Raw genomic sequence first — 18664 nt, forward strand, 5'->3', positions numbered from 1 at the left:
AAGCACCTGGTGAAGTAATTCCACCCAGTTCTAGCACCTTGTAGGTTCCCCTCCTCAGGATAAGCTCCCGGCCCTTTTTACTAAAGCATGTCTCAGAAAGATGGTTTCAACCTTGGTTTCTAAGTAAAACTAAGATAGCACAGGGGTCCTGGAAGTTGTTTTGCCTTTCTGCCTGGGAAAAGTGTGAAACTAAGCTACAGAATGAAACTACAGAGCAACAACTATATGTGTAAAGGATACAGAGAATATATAAAAGAAAAAAAGGATAAAGCCAAAAGGGCATCGCTCCCCTGCCCCACCTGCAGCCCTTTATGGCCGTTAATTGCCGCTAATTGGAGGGGGAGGGGATTATGTTCCCCGCCCCTTTTTGCCCCGTTCTGTCCCCCAGGCCCTCCCCAGGCCTCAGGAGTTCCTGGGGGTGCGGGGCTGGTCCCCCTGAGCTGCAGCACCCCGAGATCCCTCCCAGCTCGGGCACCTCAATCCCTGATTCGGGACAAGCCAAGGGTCCCCATGAGAGCACCCCAACCCCTCACTTGGGGCATACAGAGAAGCCTCATTAGGCACCCCCAACACGGGACACCCCAAACTCTCACTCTCATCCCACCTGGGACACCCCAAGATCCTGTTGAGGGCAGCCAAAGACCTCTCCTGTTTAGGACACCCCAAAACTGTCCCCATTCAAGGGCACCCAGGGCCCCTCCAGACCCCTCATGCAGGGCACCCCAAGGACCCCCAACAGCACAGCCCTCACTCCCCCCATGACAGGGACTCCAGTAACCTTGGAAAGCAGCCACCTTTGCCCTGGTGGTGCGGTGACACCTCTGGGTGTCCCCAGCCACATGGGGACTATGGGTGCTATGCTCCAGGGGGGTGTAGATCCCTGTTTGCCATGGCCCCCAGCTGCCCGTGTGTCCCCACAGCCCTGGGTGCTGCTATCAGCAGATCTCTGCTGTCCCCACACACCTGAGTGACCCAGTCAGCCCTGCAGGGCCACGACAAAATCCTGGTGACAGGGGCCAAACGGAGCGTGGGTGCAGCTGGGGACAGAGTGACAGTGGGGGACAGAGTGACAGTGGGGTGTCCAAGTGAGGTGAGGGATGATGAGCATGGAGAATAGTTTGGGCTGAAAGGGACCTTGAAGGTCATCCAGTGCCACCCACTGCCATGGCAGGGACACCTTCCACTGTCCCAGGCTGCTCCAAGCCCTGTCCAGCCTGGCCTTGGGCACTGCCAGGGATCCAGGGGCAGCCACAGCTGCTCTGGGCACCCTGTGCCAGGGCCTGCCCACCCTCACAGCCAACAATTCCTTCCCAATCTCCCATCCAGCCCTGCCCTCTGGCAGTGGAAGCCATTCCCTGTGTCCTGTCCCTCCATCCCTTGTCCCCAGTCCCTCTCCAGCTCTCCTGGAGCCCCTTCAGACCCTGCAAGGGGCTCTGAGCTCTCCCTGGAGCCTTCTCTTCTCCAGGTGAGCACCCCCAGCTCTCCCAGCCTGTCCCCAGGGCAGAGGGGCTCCAGCCCTTGGAGCAGCTCTGTGCTCTCCTCTGCACTGGCTCCAGCAGCTCCACGTCCTGCTGCTGTTGTTCCCCAGGGCTGGGGCAGCTCTGCAGGTGGGGTCTCACCTGAGCGGGGCAGAGGGGCAGAATTCCCCCCTCCCCTGCTGCCCACGCCGGGGGCTCAGCCCAGGGCATGGATGGATTTTGGGACTGGGACCTGTCCAGCAGCATCACAACGCCCGGAGCAGGAGCATCCATGGGGACAAGGAGAAGGCCAGACCCAGGGCAGGGTCACCCAGCCTGGGACAAATCCCCCTGTGGGAGGTGGCAGATGTCCCCACTGGATCCTGCTCCTGCCACCAGGCTGGCACCTCTCTCCCTGGGCCCAAGGAAATGGGAACAGGTACCAAGAGGCTCCAGGCAGGGAGACACCGTAGCTAGCACAAGAATTCATATATAGTAAAAAGTCTTTATTAAGAAGGCTTTGAAGTCAAAAAATAAAACTCTTGATACAATTTTCATAACCGTCAAGTCAGCTCAGCAAATATATAATCAGTACTTTAGCCATGTAAGGTTAAAGGTCCGTTATTTTCTTTTTAAAATAAAATATATTTTAGTTTTTAAAATTTATTCAATAAAGTACATATTTTCCTATAAATTCCCTACATATACATAAAGAGGTAAAAATAAAAAAAAGCAAACAAAACAAAACAAAAGAAATCTAAAAAAACTTGAAACCCAACCAAGGGAAAAAAAAAAACAACAAACCAAAAGTAAAACAAAAAAACCCCAAACCCCCAAACCAACCCCAAAATAAAATGGAGATAGAAATCCATCTGGTTTTTGTGACATGGTGTGTTAACTGTACCCTCTCCATTCTACAACCTCCTGACCTCACATCACACATTTTGGGCAGTTTTCACATTGGCAAATACGAGATAGACCTGCATTACAAAAAAAAAAATATATATATATTTATAGAACCACTGAGAATCATCCAAAAAAAAAAAACAACCTACATACAAAAAGAACCACAAAAAATTATTATAATAATAATAGAATGATTTTAAAAAAATAAAAGACAACCCTTGTGTGTCCTAAAATAAAAAGTGCAACCGGACCTTATCTTTCTGGTTATTTCAGTTTGCAAACGGAATACTGGTATTTGGGAAGGACTGGTGGAGAACAGCCGGGCTCCCTCCCCAGCCCCACAGCCAGGTGAAGAGTTAAAGCTATTCTGTAAACATCGGAGTCTCCTCCTCGCGGAATTCACGCCCCCTCTTTCCTCGTCCTCATCCTCATCCTCTTCTTTTTCTTCAGCCCCTTCGCCCCCACCCTCCCGACCCCCCTGGTTCGGCCTCCCCCCGCCCCCGCCGCGCCCTCTGCGCCTCTCCAGCTCCTCGCCTCTCCCCCCTCCCCACCCCGTGCGCCCGCCGGATCTGTTATTAAATAAAAAGCTCGATTTAAACAGTAGAAAGTCCTTAAAACGCCGTGGTGGTGGGGTGGAGGGTGGGGGCCGCCGGGCCAGCCTCCGGGCTAGGAGAAGATGTGGATGGCTTGGGTGGCGGGCACGTGGCACGCGGGGCACTGCGGCTGCGCCCGGCCGCAGATGCGCAGGGCGCACTCCATGCAGAACAGGTTGTGGCCGCAGGGCACCAGCGCGGCCATCACCTCGCTCTCCAGGCACACCATGCACTCCCGGGAGCTCTTGCGGTGCCCGTCGGAGCTGCTGGAGTCGGTGGGCGAGCCCGAGGCGGCCGAGATGCTGCCGGGCAGCGAGGAGGAGGAGGAGTAGCCGGTGCTGTTGGAGAAGGAGGAGAGCGAGCCCTGGGCAGGCAGCCAGGCCAGGGCGCCGGCGGGGTCGCTGGGGATGCGCCGCGCCGAGGGGTGCTCCAGCCCCGCCGCCCCGCTCTCGGGCAGGGTGGGCGAGTGGCGCGGCGTGGCCGGGCCGCTGTTGCGTCTCTGCGAGCTGCTGATGGAGGAGCAGCTGCTGAAGGCTTGCAGGGGGTTGCCCGAGCGCTCGAAGGGCGACCAGATGGTGGTGGTGGGCGTGGTGAGGTCGAGGGCCAAGAAGTCGAAGCCGAAGTCGCACTCGTCGGAGCCCAGCGGGGCCGGGGGCTCGCTGAAGGTGCTGTAGGGGCTGGTGGGGCTGGCGGCCGCCACGCGCCCGCTGTAGAAGGACTCGGTGGAGCCGCTGCCCAGGGAGCTGAGGCTGTCGTTGCGCAGCGCGGCCGAGGGGCGCTGGGCGGGGTGTGGGGCCTTGGCCCACGGCGCGGCCGCGCCGCCCTGCAGCTCGAGGCAGACATCGGTGCCGTTGGAGTGGAAGTCGTTGTCGGCGTTGACGTCGATGAAGGAGCCTGTCCTCATGGTGATGTGCGCCTCGATCTCCTCGCGCGCCCGGTCCACGTTCTCGGGCATGCCTGTCACCTCGAACACGGGCTCCTTGTCCCGGCTGGGCGTCACGATGTAGGTGTGCGTCTGCTGCTGGATGCGCTTGATGGTGGCGCCCTTGGGTCCCACCACCAGCCCCACCACGCGGTAGGGGACCCTCACCTGGATGGTGGTCTGGCCTGGCAGGTTGGGGGGCCCCTGCAGGGCCCCCGTCAGCCCGTTGACTTTGTTGCGCGTGGCGCGGATCATGGAGAAGTGCTCGGCGGCCGAGAGGATCTCCCGCTTGGCCATCTCCACGTCCTCCTTCCTGCCAGTGACGATGAACACGGGCTCCTCGCCCCTCACGGGGGTCTTGATGTACGTGTTGGTCTTGGCACGCAGGGCTTTGATTTTGCAGCCTGCAGGGCAAGGAGAAGGGGGAAAAACGACACATCAAGGCTGGGAACTCACGGTGATCCTCTGCTCACACAGGACAGGGACACAACGGACCAGCAGGTCCCTTTGGCTCTGCACCTGCAGCATGGACATCCTTTGAGAGAGGGGTCCCTCCTGCCTCCGGGTAGATGGGGGCTCATGGCTCAGTGCTGGGGGGCTGCCCTGGCTTCTCGTGGCTCCTGGCATGGTCCTGACCCTCAGGGGTTGGGGATCAGCAGGACACAGCCTGCAACCCTGCTCCAGAGGGTGGGACAGGCGTGGGCAGAGGTGCCAGGGCAGGCAGCCATGGGGGCACCATCAGGGCCACTGAGCAGGGGAGAAGCTGGATTAACTCCAGAGGTGTGTAAGGAGGGTACCAGGAAAAAAAGGATGCAAAAATGAAAAGGAAGGAAAAGGCTGTTTGGATCCTGCAGGTCCACTGACACCTCTGAGCCAGCAGCTGAACCTGAGGAACAGCACTCCTGGAGGGACAGGGGATCTGCACCTCCCCAAGGCGAGGGACACAGCCACCCCCTCCCTCCTTGTCCCACGGGAGGGATCCCCAGTCTGGGCTGGGGCAGGGGTGCTCCCAGGGCTCCTGCTCTCCCTGTTTTGCAAAGTCCTGCTTCCCCTGCAGGAAGAACGTGATTCAGCAGGCAGAGCTGCCCATGGCTGGCTGTGGGACTGTGAGATGGTGCTGCAGCTCTGCCTTGTCCCCGTACAGCCCTGGGCACAAGGGGCTGTATGAGGAACCCCCTGGGCTCCAGCTCTGGGTCCTGGCAGCATTGTCCAGCCAAAGGCTCCTGCTCTCCTCTGGGGCTCCAAAAGGCTCCAACTCTCCTCCAGGCCCACTTTGCTCCACTGAGGAGTCAGCCTGCCCAGCTGCAAGCCCAGCCCCACTCCCTGCACCCCCAGCCCTGATTCCATCCACTCTAAATTATGTCCCCATGGAGCAGGCACAGCACAACCGGAGCTGAGCTCACTGGCCACTGGCACACAGCAGTGAGTGACCCCTGTCTGTCCCCTCCCACCCCTGAGCTTTGCAGAGCATCCAACACAAAGCTGGGAGCCAGCAGAGATGGAGGGTGCTCATTGCAGCCCTGAGCTTGTCCCTGTCCATGGCAAACACTGCTGCAGATCCCTATGGATAAACAGCTCGACTCCTCCGGGCACAGCCAAGCAGCTGCAAGGGCCTGGCTGGCTCCTCTGTGCACGGCTCAGGGCACTCCTTCCCCTCCTCCTCTTCCCAGGCGCTCCCTGAGGAAGGGCAGGGCTGCTCTTCAGCTGTGAGGCTGGAGAAGGAGAGGCCTAGAAGGCTGAAGGGCCTCAGCACATGAAAGATGCAGAGCTGCTGGAGAGAGTCCAGAGGAGGCTGTGGAGATCCTCCAAGGGCTGGAGCCCCTCTGCCCTGGGGACAGGCTGGGAGAGCTGGGGGTGCTCACCTGGAGAAGAGAAGGCTCCAGGGAGAGCTCAGAGCCTCTTGCAGGGCCTGAAGGGGCTCCAGGAGAGCTGGAGAGGGACTGGGGACAAGGGATGGAGGGACAGGACACAGGGAATGGCTTCCACTGCCAGAGGGCAGGGCTGGATGGGATACTGGGCAGGAATTGCTGGCTGTGAGGGTGGGCAGTATTGGGTTTCTGTAGGCAGGTTTTGGTAGCAGCGAGGTTACAGGGGTGGTTTCTGTGAGCAGCTGGCAGAACCTTCCCTTGTCTCCAGCAGAGCCAATTCCAGCTGGCTCCAGGATGGACCTGGCACTGGCCAAGGCCCAGCCCAGCAGAGATGGTAGGGACACCTCAGGATCATGGATTTAAGAAGGAAAATAGGCCTTTTGCAGCTGTAATTAGGTCTAGAGAAGAGCAGGGTTGGAAGATATGAGAGGAGCAGCTCTGCAGACACCCAGGGCAGGGGCAGAAGAAGGGGAAGGAGCTGCTCCAGATGCCAGAGCTGAGATTCCCCTGTGGCCTCGGGAAAACCATGGTGAAGGCCATGGAAGTCCATGGGGGTGCAGAGATGCACCTCCAGCCCCAGGAGGCTGTGACCCTGTGGGAAGCCTGCAGGCAGGGACCTGCAGACCCATGGAGAGAGGAGTCCATGCTGGAGCAGGTCTGCTGGAAGCACTTGTGACCCTGAGGGGGACCCAGGCTGGGACAGTGTGTGCAGACCTGTGTCCCGTGGGAGGGACTCACATGTGGGATGAACGGACTCTGATCCCCATTCACATCTCCCTGCACTGCTGGAGAGCAGAAGAGGAGCCCAGGAAGGAGAGAGAGGTAAAGGGAATATATTTTTAAGATTCACTTTACTTCTCATGGTCCTGCTCTGGTTCTGTTAATAACAAATTCAATTATTATCCCCAAATTGAGTCTGTTTTGCCCTTGACAATATTGGGCAAGGAATCTTTCCCTGCCTTTATCTCAATCCATGAACCTTTTGTTGTATTTTCTCTCTCCTGTCCACGTATGGAGGGCAGTGATGGAGCAGCTTTGGTGGGTGCCTGGAACCAGCCAGAGTCAACTCCACTACAGTGAAAGAGGGTGCCCAGAGCAGCTGTGGCAGTGTCCAAGCCAGGCTGGACCAGGCTTGGAGCAGACTGGGACAGTGGAAGGTGTCCCTGGACATGGCAGGGGGTGGCACTGGATGAGTTTTACTATCCCCTCCAACCCAAACCAGTCTGGGATTCTGTGACTCAGACAGGGCTGGAATGGCACAAGAAGTTGAGTCAGGTCTGTCCCAACCAGGTAAATCAATCCAGGCTCTCCAGCAGCACCCAGAGAGCAGAGGGAGAACAGGAGCTGTGCAGTTCCTGCAGCCCCAGGGGTGCTGCAATTCCCATGGCATTAAGCCTCGTAGGTGACAAGAAGTAAAAAACTGTCGCAGTAAGTGAGCAGCAGGAGCTGCCCTGGGTGTCACAGCCAGGCTCTTCAGCACCACTAACCCCTGGCAGGTGGATTTATGGCTGGGGCACACAATAACGCAATGGCCCAGGGACTGGGGCAGGGCAGAACCATCGAAGGTGACATTTACTGAAGCCATTATCATGTGCCAGCTCCTACAGGGCTGTCCTGGGAGAGGGGCCTGCAACCCCCATGTTCCCCTCCCAGATTTATCCTGCTGTAAGACCTCTCCCTGTTCCACTGCTTGCCAAACCAGGACAAGCCCAGGGCAGTGGGAAGAGGCTCTGCTGGTGCTTCCCACGGGCAGCAGCCTCATGAGCAAGGTCCCAAATTCATCCTTGGCAGCATCACAGAATCATGGAATATCCCAACTTGGAAGGGACACTCAGGGATCATCGATCCAGCCCCTGTCCCTGCACAGACACCCCAACAATCCCACCCTGAGCATCTCCTGGAGCTCTGGCAGCCTTGGGGCTGGGACCATTCCTTGGGGAGCCTGGGCAGTGCCCCAGCAGCCTCGGGGGGAAGAACCTTTCCCTGAGCTCCAGCCCAACCCTCACCAAGGGGCAGTTTCAGGATGCAAAGCCACAGGCAGCTCCAGGAACTGCACACAGAAGCCACTCAGGAGCCACATCCCACAGGGGACATGGCCCACTGAGGCACTTCCTCATCCCACTCCACCACACCAGCAGCACCAGGGGGACCCAAATGATGCCATGGCAGCACCAAAGAGAGGAAGACTTTGTCTGGCTGCCCCTGTGAGCTCTTCATAGGGACAAAGCCAGAAACCTTGGATAAAAATCAAAGGGGTGCCTGGCTTGGCCAGTTCCACTCTCCTCAAACCAGCAGCACAGGAAAAATGCCCCCAACCCATGGCTGCTGGATGCTGCCAGGGCCATGCATGGCACACAACACGGCTGGGGTGGGAGCTGGGTTTCCCAGGGGAGGGGTGGAAGTGGAGGAAGACAGATCTTGGAGGGTGGGGGTGTGGGGTCAGAACCACACCAGGAAACAGCGGGAGGGGAAGCACAGCCTGAGACATATGCTGGCACCAGGAACTGTGCCTGTGAGGAGTCACACACCAGGGAACCAACCTGTCCTGCCCAAACTCCTCTAAGACACCCCTTGGCCACAGGGACTCCCAGGCAAAGGTCCCGAAGCCTGGAGCAGGCAGGATGGGCAGGATGAGCAGCCTCCCCAGGCTGGGATTCAGGGAAGTGTTTAACCCCACAGGCACAGTGAGTGAGGCTCTGGGACACAGGGACCTGGTGACCAGACACAGCCTCCCAGCAGGACCCCCCTGTCCTGCAGCACACCTGCACCCCTGGGGGGGCTGAGCCAGGGCTGCCCCTGCTCATGCTCAGGAGGAGGGGATGGCACCTTGTGGCTGAGCCCCCAGAGCCAGATGGACTCCAACTGCAAACTGCGGGTTTAACCAGCAGCTGCAGCTGGGAGAATCATAGAATGGTTTGGGTTGGAGAGGACCTTACAGTCGATCTTGTTCCACCCCCTGCCATGGGCAGGGACACCTTCCACTGTCCCAGGCTGTTCCAAGCCCTGTCCAGCCTGGCCTTGGGCACTCACAGGGATCCAGGGGCAGCCACAGCTGCTCTGGGCACCCTGTGCCAGGGCCTGCCCACCCTCACAGCCAACAATTCCTGCCCAATCTCTCATCCAGCCCTGCCCTCTGGCAGTGGGAGCCATTCCCTGTGTCCTGTCCCTCCATCCCTTGTCCCCGCTCCCTCTCCAGCTCTCCTGGAGCCCCTTCAGGCCCTGCAAGGGGCTCTGAGCTCTCCCTGGAGCCTTCTCCAGGTGAGCACCCCCAGCTCTCCCAGCCTGTCCCCAGGGCAGAGGGGCTCCAGCCCTTGGAGCAGCTCCATGGCCTCCTCTGGACTGGCTCCAGCAGCTCCACATCTTCCTTGTACTTGGAATGATCCAGATCAGTGAGAGACACTCGAGATGAGCCCCGGCACGCTGTGACACCATCCTGGATGGCCACATCCCTGGGAAGCTGCTGCAGGATCAGGGTCATGCAGGAGGGGGCTGTGGATAGGACCTGGATGTGTCTGGAAGTACCAGTGAGCTCCCAACTCAGCAGCAGCAGGTGGCATCCACACATTCCCCTGGCCAAGGGCTGCTGTGCAGCACCAGTGGCAACAGAGCAGAACAAAGCACCAGACTTTGCTGCAAGTCTCCACTGAAGCAGCTTTAAAGAGCCAAATAAAAACAGCCCCAAACCAGAGACAGTGAGGAGGGGACAGGCCCAGGGATGCTTCAGCCCCAACAGCCCTTTGTGAACACCAGAGCCTGGGGCTTGCCAGAGCTGCTGTGTTACATCTCTTTGGTGGAGCTCTGAGCCCCTGTGGGTACAAACTCATCCTGACACCCCATGGCCACACTCAGCAGCCAGCAAACCCCGGTACTCCACAGGTCTCAACCCCCTCCAAGTCACAGCCCCCTGTGCCACCACACCCAGCTCTGCCTGCAGGGACAGCCTCAATAGGGGTGAGCAGGACACTCTTCCCAAACTGTCTGTCTCAACTCCAGGCCCTCCTCTTTCAGCCTCTCCACACGGCTCCCATTACACTCCACTCTGCAAAACTGCCCTGGCTGAACCCATCCCATCTGCCCTTGGGATGGGACATTGGTAATTTCTGACAAGAAACAGAATCCAAGAGAATTTTTCCCTGGGATAATGTGGTGATGCAGGCAGCACCCCAGGAAAGGCGGCTGCCCTCCCTGGACATCCTCACTTGGCATCATCAAAGAAAACCTGGCTCTCTGCGAGACAGATCAGGGCTGAGACCACTGCAAGAGCCCATGAAAATCAGTACAACACTGGGAGAGAGAGCTGGGAAGAGCCTCTCCATCCTCTGTGCTCCAATGTCCATGGAGATGATGGATCCCACACAGCTCATCCACGCCCTGATCCCAGCACGGCCTGGGCAGCCTCTGCTCCCACACCAGGTGCCTCCTGAAAACAAGGAGGACAGAGCCAGCTCATTCCCTTGCCCAGATCACATCTCTGCTTGACCAAGGAGGTCTGTGCAGGCAGTGCCCAGCTCTGAGCTGGTAAAACCCAAAAAGTGCCAGCAGAACTTTTCTGGAGGAACCCCTGATGGCACCTGGCAGGAGGATGGTGTCTGTCCCAGGCTCGGGAACCCTCTGGTGCCTCACCCCTGGAGTGCCCCACCCATGGCTTTTCCTCTTCCCCAGCTCTGCAGCATCTCCTGGCCTCTGATCCAGAGTTCTGCAGCTCCCATCCCCTTCCAATGGCACACGATGGGCCAGGACTGGGGCCAGGCGTGGAGGAGAAAATGCTGCTCCTCCATCCCAGCTCCTCTCCCCTTGCTGAGTGCGCCTTTGAAACTCTGCACACAGGAATGAACTCATCCCTGCTGCAGGAGGAGAGCACATCACACCTTGGCTCCTTCTCCAGACACTGGAACAGCGGGGCAGGGAGGCTGGGCTCTTCTTGGGACACAGTGCAGGCAGTGCCAGCTCTCAGACGTACAGGCAGATCCTTCAGCAACCAGATCCATCTGTGTGACCGAGCTCACGAGTTCCCAGCTCTGCCACGACCCAGCTGGGAGGAGGCAGCCAGGAGGATGTGGGTAGGAGACAACGGAGAGCAGCAGCCCAGGGCTCCAAAATGAGAGAATTCCTTGCAGCCCTGTGATCCATGGTGAGGTCAGCGGTGCCCAGGCTGGCCCAGAGAGGCCCATGGTCACCCTGTGCATCCTATCAGCACTGCAATGCCAGCCACACTCTGGCAGCGAGGAGAGGTGCCATGTGCCATCCTTCCCTGGATCCACCCTTTGAGCATCCCAGCACCTCCTGTAAACAGCAACTTTCCTTTTGCAGAGCTGTGACAGTCCCCAAGTATCACAGACTGGGAGAGGGGCTGTGGCTCCATCCCATGGGAGGCACCTGGTGTGGGAGGGGAGAGCAGACACTGCTGGAAATGGCCTCCAAAGCTGGGACAGCAGGAATCCACACCAGCACAGCACCTGTGTACCAGAGTCAGGGCAGCTCTAACACCTGCCCCATGCTCCTGGTGATTCCTGGTATCCCCATGGCTCTCTCTGCTGGATGGCAAGAGGAGCCCAAACTGCTCCAAACAGTGCCCACAGCACATTCTGGAGATGCTCCCTCCCATGGCAGGAGTCATGACCAGGCTTCTAGGCAAAGGCACAGCCAGGGAATCCTGCCTGACCACGCAGCCGTGTGGGCAGTGGGCAGAGGAGCCACGGATCCCGGCTGGAAGAGGAGCCGAGATCCCGGCTGGAAAAGGAGCTGAGATCCTGGCAGATGCTGCTCTGTGGTGTCACCAACACCAATCTGGACATGGGGTCGTGACAAACACTCCTCCAGCTCAGGGAAGAAAACACCAATTTGATTTAGAGAACAAAGATTTACCTGAGGGGCTGCTGCAGCTCCTTTGTGAAAGGGTTAAATTAAGATATCTGGAGATGAGAAGCTGAAGAAAAGAAGGAGGAGAAGTTGTGCCCAACTGCCTGTGTCTCATCTCAGCTGCACAAGACAGGACATCCACGTGTTGGTCCTGGCTGCCAGGACCTCCTTGGTCCCCACTTGTCTCAGCAGCCAGGTCTGGGCAAAGCAGGACAGGTCCCAAAGTGCCCCAAGGTGTGTGGGGAGAGATCCAGAGCCTTGTCCCAACTCCAGCCCCTTCCAGAGCACCTGAAATGCACATCTTCACCCCATCCTGTGTTCCAGGTGGCACCATGAACTTCTGCTCCCTGGGTCACGACCAGGCTGGGCAGTGAGGGAAAGACAAGAGTGAAAGGGACATGGTCTGGGTGACCTAACCCAGCCTTGCAGTGTCACCAGCAGGGCACATTTTGTCACCACAGTGATGACAGTCCAGGCAAACAACCCAAGGCTCAGCTCTACAGCCAGACCCCACTGCCACGGGGCTGCCAAAACCGAGGGAGACTCGCAGGGGGGACCTGGGAACCAGAAGGACCTGGGAGGCAGCACAGGGTGAGTGAGAAGGGCTCTGCTCAGTGTGAGCCCTGAGGAATAAGCTCAGTACTGCTCAGGCTACACCTGAGCATCCTTGCTGTAATCCAGCTGCCAGTGGTACGGGGAGCAGCTGGAGCACGAAGCCACTGCTGCCAGCCCGGTGCTGCCCATCTGCCCCATCCCACAACAGGATCGAGGGCACCGTGCAAAAATCCAGCACAAGGCCACCACTCTGTATCCCAGCAGGCCAAGACAGGAGAGGGGCAGGAAACACAAGGGGAAACCCCTGGAGAAGGCTGTTCCTGCCCACGGGCTGGGGCTGCAGCAGGGAGCTTCAGCTCACAGCTGGCCCCAGGTCACCTCCAAGCCCACACGGTGCCCCTCAAGCACCCCTCCTCAAGCCACTATAATAACTACTTTGGCTGTATTTTTTTCAAAAGTTTCACGGGCCCGCGAAGCTTAGCGAGCACCCAAACTCCGCCAAGGTGTTTGGGCAGTACCTGGCTGTGCACCAAACTCCTCGGGGTGCCGGAGGGCCAGCGCCGGGGTCCCGCCACACCGAAACACCCAGGGAAAGGCAGGCACCGACCGGCAGCTCCAGGGCCAAACGCAGCCATTCCCCCGGCAGAAGCAGCGGGTCCCAGCGGAGCCCGGCCCCGGCCCAGGTTCGGTTTCAGGCCGCCGGAGCCCGTGGCTCCGCAGAGCCCGGCGGCGAGGCCACAGAGCCCGGCTCTCCATCCAGCCCGGGAGGAGGAAGAGGAGAACGCCCGGGAGCGGGGCGCGGTGCCAGGCTCGCTGCCCGGCCCGGCGGGGTGCGGCAGCCCGGGGGGACCCCCGGCCGGGGCGGTGGGACCGCGGAGGGGTGCACGGAAAGTTGGGAGGCCGGGAAGCGGGGCCGGCTGGGAGGCAGCGCAGGCCAATGGGAAGCGCAGAGCATGATGTCACCGCGCTCATCACAGCATGGCTCTGGCTAACAAAGAGAACAATGAGCCTGCCCAGTTCCCCGCTTTCCCCCTGGAAAAAAAGCCCCCCGACCCCCGGCCCGCAGCCCCCCGGGCACGGAGCGGTGGGAGCCGCCGGGCGAGGGCAGGGCTGGGGTGCCGGACCCCACAAGGGCAACGCACCCCGGAGGTCACGCTCCCTGCCAAGGGATTCCTGCCGGGATCCCTGCGGGGCAGCAGCTCCCTTCCTTTGCCTTTTTTTTCCTTAAATCGTCGGCCCTGGGTCTTTTCTTTTTGATTTTTCAAGGTGAAAGTTTGGCTTATTTAGTATGTCCTGGAGACAAAGCCCACTCCAGGCACACCCACCCGGCGGGGCTGGGGCGTCCCTTTGTGACAGCTGGGTGCGAGGGGCTCCTCGGCCGCCTACAAACGAGCGGGTTAATGACCATTTATATCGGATTTATCAGCAGGATTTGTAAACCAAGTCTGAGATAAGGGGCACCGCGTACACGCCGAGTCTGAGATACGGAGCTGGAGGGGAGGGGGCAGAGGCACAACTACAATGAAACCAAAGCTTTCGCCTCGCTCCGTGTCCTGGCAGCTCCCATGGACTCGCGTGGCTCCCGGGAACTTTCCGTGGGCTCCCGGCGTTATCCCACCCGGGCCGATGGAGTTTAATTGCAATTTCCAGGCAGTTCAGTGGGACCGGCGCGGAGCGCAGCTCCCGGGACCCGCGGCCGACTTTCGGGGCCGCGGGATCTATCGCCGTTAAGTTTCCACCTCCGCGCGGAGACAAAGCCCCGAAACTGCCGCAAATCGCGGCGGGCCGGAGCGAGGGAAGGGGGTCCCCGTGTCCCGCCGTGTCCCCGCGCCGCGTTACCTTGCCGGCCCACGATCTCGGCGACATGCTCGGAGCTGGGCACGGGCACGCACTCGGTCATGTTCACGCTCTTCTTCCTGCTCGCCGGCGGCTCGGGCAGCAGCGCGGGCGGCCCCAGCGGCGGGGCCAGGCTGCCGAAGGCGCCCGCGGCCGGGGCGGGGGCCGGCACCGGGGAGCCGCCGCCGCGCTCCCGCTCCCTTAGGCCGCCCGGCCCCGCGCCCCCCGCCGGCTCCTCCGCGCCCTCCAGCCCCAGCAGCGAGAGCTGGTCCAGGGCGAACCTCAGGGCGGCCGCTTCGCCCTGCGCCGGCGGCCCCGGCGGCCCCTCCCGCTCCCGCCCGGGCTCCGGCTCCGGCGGCGGGTCCTGCCCGGCTGGCGGCGGCGGGCTGAGCAGGGTGAGGCAGCGCGGCGGGCCGCGGGCCGGCTGCCCGGGCTCGGGCTGGTACATGGAGCCGGGCATGGCGCGGAGCGGGCGCGGAGCGCAGCGGGCCGGGGCCGGGGCGGTGCCGCTGCCCGGGGCCGCCGCCGCCGCCTCCCTGCGCCCCCCGCCCCGCCCGGCGATGGGCCGGGCCGCGCCCGCCGCGCGCATGCGCCCCACGGCCCCGCCCACCGGGCCGGGCCCTCCCCGCCGGCGCCCCGCCCACCGGACCACGCCCTGCTGGGCCCCGCCCTCCCCGCGGAGCCGCGACCCCGGCCCCGCCCGAGGGGTCCGAGCATTCTGGGGGGGGCGGGCGGGTCTGAGCGTCCCGAGCGTGAGGGGGAAGGGGGCCCTGAGCATCGCAGGGGGATGGGAGGAGTCTGAGCATCGCGGGGGGGGTGGTCCAAGCAGCTCCGGGGCGTCCTGAGCATCCCAGGGCAGCTCCGAGCACCCCGGGAAGGATCCGAGCATCTCCGGAGGGGAATGCAGAGGGTACTGAGCATTCTAGAGGCACCCCAGCAGCGCAGATGGTTCTGAGCATCCCGAGAGGTTCCGGGTATACGAAGGGGGCCCTGGCCATCGCGGGTGGGGCGGTATCGAACATCCCGAGGCGTTCGAGCATCCCCGGCGCACGGCACCGCCGTCCTCGCCCCATCCGCAGCTCAGGTACGGCTGTTCCCATCGCGGAGCCGGGGCTGAGCTGCCTGAAAAACGCCGCCGAAACCGTGGGAGACGGCAGGCAATCGGCACGGAGGGGCAGCCCTGCAGTGCCACCGCTGCCACTGTCCCTCAGCAAAGAGAACCGAGCAGGTCAGTGGGTACCGCTCGGCCCCGCAGGGACCGGAGCAGCGGCAGCTCCTCCCGGTACCGGGCAGCCGCTCCCCCCGCCCCTTCCAGGCACTCGGGGACAGAGCTATGGCACAGCCCCGCACCGGGACCGCTTGATTCCTCATTGCCGAATTATTAAACTTAAGAAAACATAAAATCTGTCTTTCCCCCCCCCACCATTTCCCCTTGGATCTTCAGCTTCTATTTCACAGGGTTATTCCACAGGGTCCCAAAGGACTTTGGTGTGGAAGGCACCATCCAGTTCCAACCCCCGGTTTTGCTGCTCACGCTCAGCAGCAGCGTCAGCGGGTTCTGCCTGGCCACAGACACCTCAGCAGCCTGGATACCCCGAGACCAGGGATCCCAATCTTCTTCCCCACAACATCACCCAGCAGGTCCCTGCTGCCGGGGATGTCCCCCCCATGGCCCACTGCCAAGCAGCTGCCTCCAAACCCTTTGTCCCAGCTGGGCCAGCGCTTCACAGGGCCCTTCCACAGCCAGTTCTTTAGAAAAACCTTCCCTGGCCAGGCTGATCTACCAGTCCTTCCCTGGAAAAACACAGACCAATTCCCAGCTCACCCAAGACCCACATGCCCAGACATTCCCATTCCACAGCTCGACACTCAAGTCTAATTTTCTCCATTTACATATAATTGTCTTTCCCAATCACTGTCTTTGGGATTAATTCAACGGTTTGGCTTGGGATTGTTTTCAATTGCAAGAACCATCAGTGTCTGGGCTAGAAACCCCCCCTTCAATCCACCCACTCTGTTCCCATTTCAGATCCCAGGAAACATTAACTCCTGCTTCTCCATGGCCCCAAAACAAGCCGCCTGGGCTGGCCCTGTGCTTCCAAGCTGGTGACTCTTCTGTGGACAGAGACTTTCACATTCTGATACTTTGAAAAGGACACCTGAAACTTCTGGGATCTTTCCACCAAGGTAACAGCCACCAGGAACTGTCTCCTTAATTCTTTCTCCTCCTCTCACCTGACAACTAAACTCATTGTCTTCCAGATGCTAAAAAGTTTAATGAAAACAGTTAACAAGCTGCTTGTCCTCCTGCTTTGCCTCTTCTTCCTCTCCAGAGGACTCAGCTGTGAACTCCCACCAGCCCTTTCCTTCTGTCTGGTTGTTGCAGAGAAAGCTGGAGCAACTTCTGAAATTGCCAAACTCAGTTCCTTGGAGATGTGTCCATATTCATCCCGATTCCTGTGCTTACACAGATGAAACAGTATCAGCACAGCTCTGGGAATTCTCCCACTCCAGACCTGCCTTCTCCATGCCATGAGCTGTTCAGAGAGCTGGCAGGCTCCAGGATTATTGCATGGAATGCTTGAATATCCCAGCTTGGAATGGACCCACAGGGATCCCTGTCCCTGCACAGACACCCCAACAATGCCACCCTGAGCACCCCTGAGAGCGTTGTCCAAACACTCCTGGAGCTCTGGCAGCCTTGGGGCTGGGACCATTCCCTGGGGAGCCTGGGCAGTGCCCCAGCACCCTCGGGGGGAAGAACCTTTCCCTGAGCTCCAGCCCAAGCCCTGACACAGCTCCAAGCCATTTTTGGCAGGAGGGTTTGCACCTATTGAGGACAGAAGCTTCTCCTCCAGGGAGGGACACAGGAAATCCAGGTCTGAGCTTGAGCCATCCCTCCCTTCACCCCTTCACTTCCCAAAATACTTAAGAGTAAGTTGAAACTTACTGAAACTCCAGTGGAGTTTCCAAAACTTGAGACCAAAGGGTACAACCCCTCCTGTCTGAGCTCCTTTTGTTCCCAGATAATGAAGGAAACTCAGGCATGACCAACACTGACTCTGCTACCTCCACTAGGCACCTTTGAGCAACCCAAGAGGACTGCACAGGTACCTGAACAGTTCCTCTGAGATGCCCTTGCTGCAGTTCCAAACCAAACACATTCCTGGCCACCACATCGGCAGCTCTGAAGCCACTGACAAGTCCTGTACGTGGGCTTTCAAAGCTCCCTCAGGAACTGCACTCCCAACACTGCCATTTTTGTCTCTCTGCTCTCTCAGTCCTTATGGGAAATTTCTATGTCAAGTCCAACAACACCCAGGGAAACTGCCAGTTGTTATTTTAAGCACTCTGGCAAACCTGGTTTGTAGATGTTGTGCCTTTGATCTGTTCCATTTTCAGCAGAACTAGCTCACACTTTCTTCAGAGTCTTAATTCCACACATGACACCAAGTGGCCTTTGGGGTTTTTTTAACCTGAGCAATTAGCAGTTCTTAAAGAGACTTGTGTCTCCCATTAACAGGAAATGAGTCTACAAACCAGGGAAGTTGTTCAGCACAGCTCTATTTCTTTACCAAGACATGACCATGCAGAAGGACCAACTTCAGATAACTAAAGAGGAAAGAGAAGGCACTTGCTGCTTCCAAGCCCACCTGCCCAGGTGCTTCTCCATTTCCCAGCAGAAGTAATTCCCAAATGTTTGTACCACCTGTAACCATTTGGTGTCTGACCATTAAAGCTGTGGCTGGCCCATCCCTAAAAGTGTCCAAGGCCAGGCTGGACAGGAGTTGGAGCAACCTGGGATAGGGGAAAGTTGCTCTACCCCATGGCAGGGGTAGAACTGGATGGGCTTTGAAGTCCTTTCCAACCCAAACCATTCTACATTATTATTCTGTAATCTACAGAATAAAGATGTCCCCTAAAAGAACAACAGAATCCCAATGTACAGACAGGGAATTCCAGAACACTGGACTAAAGCACACCAGGTGTCAACAGCCCATTAAGGTGTTTCCTATATGGCGAAAAAGCAAAAGACGTTCAGCAGAGCATCAGTGCTACCACAGCTCTCAATTCCCTCAGGATCAACTCTGCAACTGCTGCTTATTCCAGGCCAAGCGTGCAGTGGCAGAAGGGACAATTTCCAAGCTGGAATATTTATTCTGCAACAGAGACCATCCTCTGTAGATCACCCCTAAAGTGAATGCAGTAAGGGGAACCCTCCTGATCCCTCACCAAAAATCCCCACATTTCCCATAGAATCATCCCAGACTGATTTGGGTTGGAAGGGATGCTAAAGATCATCCAGTGCCACCCCTTTCCACTGTCCCAGGCTGCTCCAAGCCCTGTCCAACCTGGCCTTGGACACTGTCAGGGATCCAGGGGCAGCCACAGCTGCTCTGGGCACACTGTGCCAGAGCCTGCCCACCCTCACAGCCAACAATTCCTGCCCAATCTCCCATCCAGCCCTGCCCTCTGGCAGTGGAAGCCATTCCCTGTGTCCTGTCCCTCCATCCCTTGTCCCCAGTCCCTCTCCAGCTCTCCTGGAGCCCCTTCAGGCCCTGCAAGGGGCTCTGAGCTCTCCCTGGAGCCTTCTCTTCTCCAGGTGAGCACCCCCAGCTCTCCCAGCCTGTCCCCAGGGCAGAGGGGCTCCAGCCCTTGGAGCAGCTC

The 18664-nt window shown here is 59.1% G+C and overlaps 1 protein-coding gene and 1 long non-coding RNA gene across 2 annotated transcripts; one reads left to right on the plus strand and one right to left on the minus strand.

Moving 5' to 3' along the window:
- Window positions 1–2894: 2894 nt before the first annotated feature.
- Window positions 2895–14568, minus strand: MEX3D (mex-3 RNA binding family member D). The gene is made up of 2 exons (XM_063403110.1): window positions 14000–14568; window positions 2895–4282 (listed from the first exon to the last, which is right to left on the minus strand). Exons 1-2 carry the CDS (start codon window positions 14454–14456, stop codon window positions 3030–3032), a joined length of 1710 nt encoding a protein of 569 aa, XP_063259180.1. The 5' UTR covers window positions 14457–14568; the 3' UTR covers window positions 2895–3029.
- A 252-nt stretch (window positions 14569–14820) lies between these two features.
- Window positions 14821–18333, plus strand: LOC134554414 (uncharacterized). Its single transcript, XR_010081229.1, has 3 exons — window positions 14821–15224; window positions 16026–16183; window positions 17520–18333. It is a non-coding gene; the product is annotated as an uncharacterized LOC134554414 (long non-coding RNA).
- Window positions 18334–18664: the final 331 nt, after the last annotated feature.

The sequence above is a fragment of the Prinia subflava genome, chromosome 8 (assembly GCF_021018805.1).
Source record: "Prinia subflava isolate CZ2003 ecotype Zambia chromosome 8, Cam_Psub_1.2, whole genome shotgun sequence".
NCBI classification, from domain to species: domain Eukaryota; kingdom Metazoa; phylum Chordata; class Aves; order Passeriformes; family Cisticolidae; genus Prinia; species Prinia subflava.